This window comes from Crotalus tigris, unplaced genomic scaffold (assembly GCF_016545835.1).
Source record: "Crotalus tigris isolate CLP2741 ecotype Arizona unplaced genomic scaffold, ASM1654583v1 scf7180000024424.1579004, whole genome shotgun sequence".
NCBI lineage: Eukaryota > Metazoa > Chordata > Lepidosauria > Squamata > Viperidae > Crotalus > Crotalus tigris.
Window position 1 is genome coordinate 948,292 of NW_024100591.1, and position 12,394 is coordinate 960,685.

Consider the following 12,394-nt stretch of genomic DNA (forward strand, 5'->3'; position numbering starts at 1 on the left):
TAAACAAATAACAGTATAAAAGGCCTCTAAGGATAAGACTCAATCAATAATAAGGTAAGATCTCATTGGCTTTGAACAACTAGTTGACCTTCAAGCCACATCCAAATATTTAGAGCTTTCTGAAAAGCTGGTTAAAGTCAGAGTCAATCTAAAGAGTATGGGATTCCATATTTCTGCCACATTGTGCCACATTGTGGCAGAAATGGTCTACTTTCTGGATCCCGCTAGATGACTTTCTTTATCTGGAAGTCAAAGCAAACTTCTCTGATTTAGTACAACAAACAAAACTTGGCCTTGTGACATGAAAGGTATGATAGGTGACAACTAGCACCTTAATTTGCACTTGAAACCACACTGAAGTCAGTTCATCTCATGGAACAGAGATGCAACAGGGGCATATTGAGGTCCATCCATAATTGCTGATGCCAATGCATTCTAAACCAGTTGCAGCTTCTGGATGTTCTTCAAGGGTAGCGCCCACATAGAGCACATTGTATAGTCTATTTGGAAATTCCCAGTCTTAAGCCTGAGGAACTCCACCACCTATCTGGTTACATTCAAGGAGTTCAGGCAGGAGTACTGCAGTTTAGCAAGGAGACTAGTACAGAAGCGAAAGTCCTAAGTGTTCCTGAGAGCCCAAGTTCATAAACAAGGTGCCACATCCATTTTTCTATGACATTAAGCAGTGCTTCTTAATGTCATCAGAGTATTCTGAATGACCATAGCTTCTCCACATCTCTGCCTTGGGCTCTTAACTGATACTACATATAAAACACAGGGAGGCATATTTCTGAAAGTGGATTTTCCCTTTCTACATCCATCCAGGCCTCCAAAATGTATGATAGTATTTAGGTCCAGTTTATAATACTGTAGTAGGTTGTTGGTAGTATTATGTTATCCTTTCAGGAACACCACATCAGCAAACAGATGCTACAAGAAACAATAGAACTCTATTGATATAAGCAATAGTAACAGAATCTTGAAAATCTGACATCATTGTCCCTCCATTCATCTTACATCAAAAAGAGTTACATCAGATGCCATTCAAGTTTGTTTCTGAGATTTTCTTTCTTTCCTGCACTGAAATCATGTTTTTCTAACTGCCACAGTCTTTCTCCAGGGTTATGTCTAATGATTCTCTATCTATTGCCACTTGATAATAGCTTTGTGCCTTTAACAGTAACAGAAAGAACAAAGTTTATCAGTGGCAAAAAAATAGAATGATGAACAAAATGGCCTTTCTGAATGTTGACCATCATCCCAGAGATAAACTCATAGGGCCTACCACAGGAGAAAAGTTGGAGAAATTAGTTATTAAGAGGGCTTTCTCAGTCCAGGCATCCTTCCAGATGTGTGATGGGTCATCCATTTTTGGACTCTCTGGACAACCACTAGATGAGAGCAAACAAATATAGAAAATTCTAATGACTTTTAACCATCTGGTAGTCATCTGCATTTTTGCAATCTAGATCTGGTAGCACTAGATTTTCATGCCCAGGATTCTGAGCAATAATATGGTGGCTGAAGACTTCTGGGAATTGAATACCCTACATCTGGAAAATGTCATGGTTGAGAAAGTCTGGCTAGGCCAATAATTTCTTCCTCAGACTTCAGTTCTGTTCACATCTTCTGCAGAACATTCTTTAAAACAACCTTTATTTTGCCGCCAGCATTCTATATTTATGGTCCTTCTGTCTATCACATTAGCATTTGCATTTAGCACAGACCATTAAGATTTATAAATCTGACTGAGATCTTGGGTGAGAAATCAAGCAAAATGCTTTTTCCTCAATTCCAGTCATCAATTTCTCCCTGCCTTTCTTCCACCTAAATAAATGGAAAAAGCATCTGACTTTTCCTGAGAAAAAGGCTGTAAAAACCTACCTTTCATTCCATAGTAGGAGAAGCGCTCACAAAATTCATTCACTACAATGAAAGCAATGCTGAGAGGATAGTGGGTACCACATATTCCCTAAAGAAGCCGAGCAGAAAGAGGTTGGGTTATGTATTGTATACACGTCACTTGATCATTTGCACAGTTGATACAATGGTGCTCACAGAAAGCAGGTTTTGAAACCGAAACATCTATTTGTACAACAAAATGAAAAAGAAAGGTATGTCTGTGAAGAAACAAGGAAGCGTTCAAGGAAACACTTAAAAGGTCAGTAAAGTCATGCTTCAAATAGTGAGGTTCAACATATTAAGTGAATGTCAAACAGAATTTAAGAATCTTGAAAATATTATATAAATATTACATATGCTTGTGTGTGTATGTAGGAGTATGCATACACATACACACACACACACATATATATACGAATAGAATAGAATAGAATAGAATAGAATAGAATAGAATAGAATAGAATAGAATAGAATGCAAATATATAAAGGCAAAACATTTTTTTTTGGGGGGGTGACTTGCATGAGTTTAGTGAATGTCCACAGGTTTCTATAAAATGTCTGTGACTAATCTGGGCTCTTGGTATAATCTAGAAACAAATTCCCATAGGGGTGTTATTTTTCTTCCTCCAGCATGTGCAGAGTAATTGTGTCAGCAGAGAAAATATGGGAAACAAGAACTTAACAATTTCAGTGTCAGGAAGATCCGAGAATCACACACCAAAGGCCAGCCACATGCTTAAGTACATAATGGTCACATTATTATTTTCACAGTCCAGCCTTCATTTTTGTCCTCATATTTGTAAGGCTTCACTGCACTGTAAGAAAACAAAGCAGACTGGCGCTTTCCCTAGTCCACTTCCACAACATTTTTGCAGTGCTATCCCATGACATGCAGGGGCCTTAGATCCTGCAAAGAGAGAGAAAAACCCATTTGACATAGAGAAATCTTCAGTCTTCCAGTGCCAATAAGGGATGAGTCTGCCATGGAGGGGTTATTTAAATGGGAGTCAGATACACATTTACAAATTGTGATTTCTTAAGTTCTGGCTTGAATGTTAACAAAAAGGTCCTGAAGCAATACAGGGAGGCCTGTTACAGTCACTCAAGGACACTTCCCTGAAGGAACAGGGAAATGGGGCAGTTGGGGAAGGTGATTTATAGTATCAAAGCTGTGTTTCAACCTACATGGATTTGATTGTACATAGAGAATGCCAAAATATACAACGTACATGCCCATCTGATTCTTTCTGCGCATTCCGGAAACTGGTTGGCAAGTGAGGGGAGGATTAGAGATCTTGAACATACACAAAAGGACTCCTATGCAGGTTGATACAAGCTCTCCATTAGGGATTGACGAATCTGTCCATTTCAAGTTGTTTATTTTTTTCCTTTCTTATCTTAGGCTCTTTTTACCCTGTTTCCCCACCAGGTTACAAACATATTAATGTACACACACACACACACACACACACACATGTATTATGCATTTCTCATACATGCCGTTTGTATACAAATTTTTCCAATATAAATATTTCAGGAACTAATTTCCAACCAGATAGTGTACTATCATATATTCTGTTCAATAAAGTCTGCACATTTTTTCTTCAAGTTTTATGGCTGGAGTACAGTATTGCATATCCTATCAAAATATAATTGAGTTTTGCTTCATAGGTTAATTTGGGGGATGTGAATTGAGCGAGTCTGCAGTGAAATGGAAATGAAAGATATTTCCTACCCATTCCTATTTTCCATATCAGTAGCATACAAGTTAAATGATGAAGATTCAAAGGCTGGAATTGGATGCTACTAAGTCATTCTCTTCTACACACATTCATTAGAGCATCTATAAAGACTATTTGTGTTATAGGCTGCATACTATTGTGCTATTAAAACTGGATGAATCCAATGTTAAGATTGTTTCATACCACAGCTAGCTGCTGAACCCTAACACCCATTTTGTATCATATTAGGGCTCATTTCATCTTTTAAAAAATTGACTGAATAATAATATTATTATTTCAAACTGAAAATCCTCACAGCTTTGCTTACACACAGTACGCTGACATATAAGAAGACAATACACCTTTTACAGTCACTGAAGAAGTTTTTTTATGGGTATCAATGCCTTGCCTTCAATAAAATTAGAAGGGAGATATAACAACATTCCAGGTCAAGAATGAATGTGCCTCTGGCAGCTGGGTGACATAGTCACATGTGTGTTATTGTGCTGTCTTTTCTACATGGACTGGCTTTCAGTCATTAATGGCCCCAATGCTATCATACTGTTCTGGCAGGTGAGATGTAGACAAAGTATTATTCTATTTGATGGTCAAGGGCATCCTTTATAGCTAAGATCTGAATCATTGGTAACATCATATGAAGAATAACATCTTTAGTCGTCAACTCCCCCCCCCCCCAAAAAAATGCAGATGTTCCTCCTGCACTATGGAAAAGCTTGATTTGTTTAGCATTTATTTCCAATTTTTGTATCATTTATTCAATTTCTATTTTACATGTATACTCCTTTTGGGACATGTCCATCCATTTTAGCTTTAGCTTACAAAACGTATTAACTATAATGCATGAACCATGAGGTTCAGGATGACATTGGGATTTACAGAGCATGAAAAATAGAACTGAAAATAAAAACTGGACTGACAAATTGAATGGATTTTTACTAATCAAGCAAAGCGTTCATACTTCAGATGAGGATACAGCTCCATAAAGCAATTATGTTTCAAAGTCCAATTACAAGTTTTTCGTATAAAGAAAAATTATGGGTTGGTAAAGAAGCTCTAGGAAGGGTACTTTATATATCCTTCAGCCACTTTTTTCCACTTTGAAGTCCCTTTTCGGGCATTGCTTTCTCTTAGCTCAGATTATGGTTACAGATTAAATACGGAAGACACACTTCTAATAACTGAGAAAAAAATCCTAATAATCCAGAACATTACTGTATACTTGGTTCAAAATTACTTTTGCTTTATTAATTTGCAAAGGGCACTCTTATGATTCTGGTATGGAATTGTTCTCTGATTTTGCTTGCCACCCTGAAAGACTGCTGTTTCTTAGCTTGCCCATTTTATATTTCCACTAGTTCCTCTGGCATACCTGTTTTATGGAATAATCACACCTGGCATAGTTTTCAAGTACAACATAGAAGTAAAAAAAAAAAAGCAGTACATTTTTTTGTTTCAGAGCATTTCATAACTGCTCAAAATTGATAAGAAATCTCACCTGCCATTCAACCATTACATATATTGGACTTTATTCACAAATGTTCTTATATGCATGTACAGATGTGCTTAAAGTTGCAGTCTCTCATTCATAAAGAAAATTAGAGGAAAAACTTGAATGTGAGAAAAATAGCAGTTAAATATTGTTTCTGTAATGCAATTATTCTTAGCTTATGGCAGTGGTTCTCAACCTTCCTAATGCCGCAACCCTTTAATACAGTTCCTCATGTTGTGGTGACCCCCAACCCCCCATCCAGCTGGCTGGGGGGTATCAAAAACTTGACCCAAAAAAAGAGGAAAAAATGGGAAAGTATAGGTAGTCCTCAACTTACAACAATTCGCTTAGTGACTATTTGAAGTTACAGCAGCACTGAAAAAGCGAATTATGATCATTTTTCACACTTATGATTGTTGCAGCATCCCCAGGGTCATGTGATTTACATTCGGATGCTTGACAACTGATTCATATTTATGATGTTCACAGTGTCCCTGGGTCATGTGATCAATGGCCAGGGGGCATGGCCAGCTGATCACTCAGGTTGCAGAGTGCCTGTGGAGGAAAATCTGTGGGTCTCTGGGATGGGACTGGGGTGGGTGCCTGCCTTCTTTCCCTCCCTTCTCTCCCCTTGTCCCTTCCTTCCTTCTTTTCTTCCTTTCCTTCACCTCCCTTAGTCTCTTCCTCCTTCTCTCCCTCTTTCCCATTGTCCCTTCCTTCTTTCCTTCCTTTCCTTCACCTCCTTCTTAGTCTCTTCCTCCTTCCCTCCCTCTCTCCCATTGTCCCTTCCTTCTTTCCTTCCTTTCCTTCACCTCCTTTTTAGTCTCTTCCTCCTTCCCTTCCTCTTTCCCATTGTCCCTTCCTTCTTTCCTTCCTTTCCTTCCCCTCCCTCTTAGTCCCTTCCTTCCTTTCTTCCCTTCCTTCCTTCCCTCTTTGTCCCTTCCTTCCTTCCATCCCTTCCATTTTTCCTTCCTTCCTTCTCTCTCTCATTGTCCCTTACTTCCCTCCCTCTTCGTCCCTTCTTTCCTCCCCACCTCCATGCCCAGGAAGGGACAAGGGGAGGGGGACAGGCTGCCAGAGGCAGAGGAGAGTTCCGCCCAGCTCACTTGCTCAGTTTCGCCAGAAAACATGCCGCTTGCTAAGTTAGCAGAAGCCCCAGGATCAGCGCCGGACTACGGCTGATTCACGCTTCTGCTAAATTAGCGGCATGTTTTCTAGCAAAGCTCGAGCAAGTTTGCTGGGCAGGAGCCAAGGAGAGCTGCTACAGCTGACCTGCTTCTTGGCTGTGCTGCAGAAGCACAGATCAGCTGTAGAGGTTCGCCCTGATCCTGGACAAGAGGGAAGGAAGGAAGGACGGAAGGGACAAGGGGAAAGAGGGAGGGAAGGAGGGACAAAGAGGGAGGCAAAGGAAGGAAGGAAGGAAGGAAGGAAGGAAGGAAGGAAGGAAGGAAGGAAGGAAGGAAGGAAGGGAGAAGGGGAGAGAGGGAGGGAAGGAGGGACAAAGAGGGAGGGGAAGGAAAGGAAGGAAGGAAGGAAGGAAGGAAGGAAGGAAGGAAGGAAGGAAGGAAGGAAGGGACAATGGGAAAGGGAGGGAAGGAGGAAGAGACCAAGAGGGAGGGAAGGAAAGGAAGTTCCAGCCAGCAGAGGCTTGGCAGCCCAGCTGCCGAGGAACAGAAGAGCGCAAAGTCAAGGAGAAGAAGGTGGCGGTTTCCTCCCAAAGGGGGCTCCTTTTCTCCCTGGGTTTGTGGAGAATTTCTCATCACCAACGCTGACAGGTGCTCCTTCGAGCCCGCTGTGAGCTTTCTTGTCCCCTTTGCTTCTCCCGCTTTTGTGAGGATTGTGGCGCCCTTGAGAAGCTGATCATGCTTTGAAGCTTAGGAGAGGAGGAGGAGGAGTCCCTTCCTCCTTCTTTCCCTCTCTCCCTGTCAAGCCCCAGCGGGCTCGACATGAATGGGTGGAGGAGGAGTCGAGGACAGGCAAAGGAGCCCTGTGGCCATTGCCAGACCTCCCGGCTGACAAGGGCAAGTTCGGGGGTCACCAGCTGACGGGCGCAGGAGTTGGGTGCTGCGGCTACCTCCCCTTCATTGACCTGCGTGCATGAGAAGAAGTCAATCCAGTTGCTGCATAATGAGTCCCTGGGTAGGGTGGGGCCTTGCTCTGCGCCTGCGCTCTTCATGTGCCCCCTGCAGGCACATTTGGTAGAATTCATGCAGACTGGCACCAAACAGCATATTTTCCACAAACAAGTGAGGTGGAGTGGAGGGGGTGAAGGGAGAGAAGGGGTTGACAAGCCCTGCCTAAGACCATCGGAAATATGTCTTTTCCGATGGTCTTAGGTGACCCCTGTGAAAGGCTTGTGCAACCCCCAAAAGGGTCACGACCCACAGGTTGAGAACCGCTGGCTTATGACCTCCTTCAACAGACCATGGATATTGCTCTTAGGAAAAGCAGTACAAACACTTGATTATCTATTCTTTGAGATAATTCCAGCATTGATCCATATATTCACACCAATGACTGATTTAAGGCTTCCCTCCATTAATCCATAAATATGCAACTAACAAACTACACGGAATGAAAAGGCTTGATCTGATTAAGTTTTAAATTAAAGGGCTTTTCAAAATATTCATTTGCATATGCAATGAATAGGTAAAATTACTCATTTCTTACACAAGACCGGTTTCCTCCAGGAAGCACTCATTTAGGAGTTATTTGCATTTCTCAGAACAATTAAAAACTCCTTGGCATGAGAATGCTTCTATGCCTACCATTTTTTTCCTTTAAAACATTACCATTTTTAAATGTTATTAATGTTTTTAATTGAGAAGCAGAATGGTTCCCTGCTATACTACTTCAGCCTATAAACTTTCACTGAGAACTGCATCCCATTTTAATTAAGCTTGATGTCAACCAGGTTATTCCTTCTTCTCTATCTGAAACAATACCCTATCTCTTTTCAATCTTTTTGCCTTTTACAAATCTATTTAACATTTATTTTATCTGTTTCTTTAAAGGTTTTCTATTGTTTCAGAAGGAAATCTCCTTTATATAGTTATCTTATTTTACTGGGGAATCGTCATTCCATAACTGCAGGTCTGCTCTCTTTCTCCTTCTTACAGCTGTTTACAAATTAGTCTTCTCCATCTTCATATCCTCCAAATGTTCAGGTTAGAAGATACTTCCATAAATTGCTCTTTCACTACCTGAAGGCACAATATCAAATTACTGGTGCTGGATCAAGAGTAATACAAATATACCCTTAAGAATAAATCCATTCATTTTTCATAATCAGGGTCTAGGAAGGTCTGAAAATTCAACCTCAAAAACCAAACACCATTACAGATAGCAGCAAAAATATGAACGTAGCACTAACTTAAAATACCACTGTAGTGCAGCTGTTTGGGGCTGAAATTTCCACGGTTGAAATACACTGCATGATGACTTAGGATCTCGTCAACTTCCCCTCTAGATCTATTTTATACATCAAAAAAGGAAAATTCTTGGAATGTATTTCCCAACTGAAAATGTCTACAATGCAAATTCCTAGAGTGCAATTTTTGGCAGCAGAGCGATTATTCCAAAGAAGCCACCAGTTCTATTTCCCCACCTTCACTTTAAAAAAAAAAAACTTACTTTTTAATAGATTAATCAAGGAAACATTTCATTCCAAATTTTTAAAGCTAATATCAATTCTAGGCAATTTTGAGACCAGGACACAGCAGCGACAGAAATAACAGGCGCTTTCATGAAGTTAAAAGAAATAATGAAAACAAAGCTCTGCAGATACATACCGAAGATATTTTCTCAGGAGGGCTAACACTTTTTGGAGGATCGGATCCTGCAGAAACAGAAAGAAATAAAGCCTTGTTAGGGTCTCCTTTCTCTGAGAGGTCCATCCTCTTTATTGTTCTCTTTTTTAAAAAAATCTGTCTCATATAACTCCTTGCTGTCATACTGAGTTGGCTGGGAAGATTTCCAACTATGTGGTTTGGAGTTTAGTTCAGTTTTATGTTAACCCTGATTGTGCACCTTTCTGTCAGGCTGAGGCAGGCAGATGATGTTACTTTGAAGGACGAGAGCAAAATTGATTTGAATGGAGCAAACAGTCCTTAAATCGGCAAAAATCACAGGGCTATTCCCCCAACACCTTTGGGCACAGTGGTGCAATTTCTCTTGTTGTATGCCAGTGGTGGCAAACGTATGGCACGCGTGCCAGAGGCGGCATGCAGAGCCCTCTCTGTGGGCACGTGCGCCATCGCCTCTGTGGGCATGTGCACCATTGCCTCCCCACATGGCCCCCTCCTCACAGCCCCCTCGGAGGAGAGTGGCCCCTGGGCGCGGCCCACGCAGAGCAGCACAGCCAAGGACCTGGCAGCTGGGCAGCAGGGACAAGACTCCGCCCTCACGCCCCATCGTGCACGGCGTGGCCACCATGGCACTGCAGGGCCACCAGGACGATCAGCAGCAGCAGTAGGTGGCCCTGTAGGGGGTGGGGGGCAGAGCAGGTGGGACGGGGTGCAGCCAGCGGCAGGGCGGTTTTTGGGCACTCGGTGTCTAAAAGGTTCGCCATCACTGCTTTATGCAGTTTCTCTTGCTATAACATGCTTCAGGTTATCTTGTATGTTCACATCATGTCAATCAAACTGCATACTCCATGATAATTTGCACCACACAAGTTATAAGTAGGTGTGAAACATGTGTCTTTAGGCCATCTTTGTGCTAATGGTAGGATTGCTGCTAGGGAGCAAAGACTTCTCTGTCTATTTAAAAGGAGCTGGCTAAACCAAACCAACCCCTCCCCCAAAAAACCCTCATTAAGATCTTGAAGCAGAGATGCACTGTGAGGGTGTTTTTTTTTTCTGTTCGTTTGCTACATATGTGCATGTCTCCAGGCTTTCACCAACTCTGTACAAAATTTACAATATAAAGTTTGAAGAGCTTCTTGTATTCTTCTCTAAATTTCTTTTAATTAATAGCTTCTTATCATTACAAGCACCTATGCCATAACTAGTGTAGGAAATGACTCTCCTCACAGAGCGCTCGGCAGAGAAAAACCTTTGTTACTCTCTTTATGTTTTGTGGGATGCTTCTCACAAGACAGTGCACTGTGCTGCATGGGAAGCAAATATATTCTGCCTAAAAGATAATTATTTCTCAATGGGCTCTAATCTGAGTAAAGAAAATCTGGCTACAGTATTTCAGAGAAAATTCCAGAAACTGTTAGTGCTTTTTTTTTCTTTTTATTATATTTGTAAGTCATCTGGAGTCTCTGTATCAGTGACATGAGGGTGTATAAAAAAATAATAATAAATATAAATAAATAACTAAGTAACAATGCCTACTTGATGAGCCTTTTGGAAAAGAACATCATACCACTAAAGCTATTGTTAAGTCTTGTGTCTTATTGATGATAATGATGATGATGATGATAATAATAATAATAATAATAATAATAATAATAATAATAATAATAATAATAATAATAATAATATCTGGTGAAAAATGGGTTACAGGACTCAGGACTGTTGGCTGAGCAACCAGGGCCAGCAGCTGCAGAACTACTGGAAGAAAAGGTGTTTACCCATCGCAGATACACAGTGATTGAAAAATCCTTCAAGCTGACAACATCAAGCACACTGAAGTCAAGAAAAAGATTAGAGGTGAATACATCAAGAGAGTGAAGAAGATCTTAAAGTCCAAACTCAATGGAGGAAATACCATAAAGGCAATCAACACCTGGGCAATTCCAGTCATTAGGTACACAGCTGGAATAGTGGACTGGACTCAAGCAGAACTAAAAGCAATGGATAGGAAGACCAGAAAAATAATGACAATGAATCATGCCCTTCATCCACGCAGTGACATTGACAGACTTTATCTACCAAGGCAAATAGGTGGGCGTGGAATGCTACAAGTACATCAGATGGTTGAAGAAGAAAAAATGGCTTTGGAAGAATATCTGAAGAACAATGATGAAGATGCACTGAAATTAGTATATCAGGAAGGCTTACTGACTACTGGAGAGACCAAACTGGCCTACAAGAAAGACCAAATGAAGAACAGAATAGAGGCATGGGAAGACAAAGCACTACATGGCCAATACATTAAAAAAATAGCTGGGAAAGCAGATAATAAAAGAACCTGGCAATGGCTAAGAGCAGGAAAATTGAAGAAAGAGACCGAGGGACTAATTCTGGCTGCACAAGACCAAGCCTTAAGGACAAATGCATACAAAGTCAAAATTGAGAAGACAGCAACAGACAGTAAGTGCCGCCTATGCAAAGAAGCTGAAGAAACAGTGGACCACTTGGTAAGCTGTTGCAAGAAGATTGCACAGACTGATTACAAGCAGCGGCATGACAAAGTAGCAACAATGGTGCATTGGAAGATCTGCAAAAAATATCATTTGCCTGTAAGCAAAAACTGGTGGGATCATAAAATAGAGAAAGTCATAGAAAATGATAAAATTAAACTGCTCTGGGACTTCAGAATTCAAACAGACAAGCACCTGCAACATAACACCCCAGACTTAACAATTGTCGATAAGAAAGACAAAAAAGTCTGGATAGTGGACGTGGCAGTGCCTGGAGACAGCAGAATAGACGAGAAAGAACTGGAGAAGATAACAAAATACAAAGACCTACAAATAGAAATAGAAAGACTGTGGCAAAAGCAAGCAAGGGTAGTACCAATAGTCATAGGCTCCTTGGGTGCAATCCCAAAACAACTGGAGCACCACTTGAACACCATTGGCATTGACAAATTCGCTATTAGTCAATTGCAAAAGGCAGCCTTACTAGGAACTGCTTCCATCCTGCGACGATATCTATAATACCATCAAACATCCACATCTGCCTATCCCATGTCCTGGGTAAGGACTCGATAGGTAGACAAAATGTCAAATCCAGTCTGAACATCTGGCTGACTGTGCGATGATCCATAATAATAATAAAAGTTGGAAGGGACCATGGAGGTCATCAAGTCCAACCCCCTGCTCAGGCAGACTGTTCCAGAACAATTAGTTGTAGGCATTTCTAGTTAAATATTACATCCTTGATGCCATCACTGCCAGAGGTGCCCCAGGTTGGGTATTGCAATGCAGGAATGGTACAGGATAGTGTCTGAGCATGCAAGGAGTTAGCCAATTATTTTAGCCTTAAATTTAACATATGGCTTTAGATGGCCCTATATTTCGGTGAAAAAAAAATGAATGAAGTGTGTTTTGAATTATCTAAAACAGTCTTCCTCAATTCAACATTCT

The 12,394-nt window shown here is 40.9% G+C and overlaps 1 protein-coding gene across 3 annotated transcripts in view; it reads right to left on the minus strand.

Moving 5' to 3' along the window:
- Positions 1 to 12,394, minus strand: part of SLC15A2 (solute carrier family 15 member 2) — a 112,070-nt gene that overhangs the window by 85,777 nt on the left and 13,899 nt on the right. For 2 of the 3 annotated variants that reach the window (XM_039330135.1, XM_039330136.1), the window contains exons 2-3: positions 8,925 to 8,971; positions 1,885 to 1,972 (exon numbers count right to left, since the gene is read on the minus strand). In XM_039330135.1, the coding sequence (XP_039186069.1) occupies positions 1,885 to 1,972; positions 8,925 to 8,971 (135 nt within the window). Of the gene's footprint in view, positions 1 to 1,884; positions 1,973 to 8,924; positions 9,030 to 12,394 lie in introns of those variants that run through there. The other variant, XM_039330134.1, reaches the window with a different exon arrangement.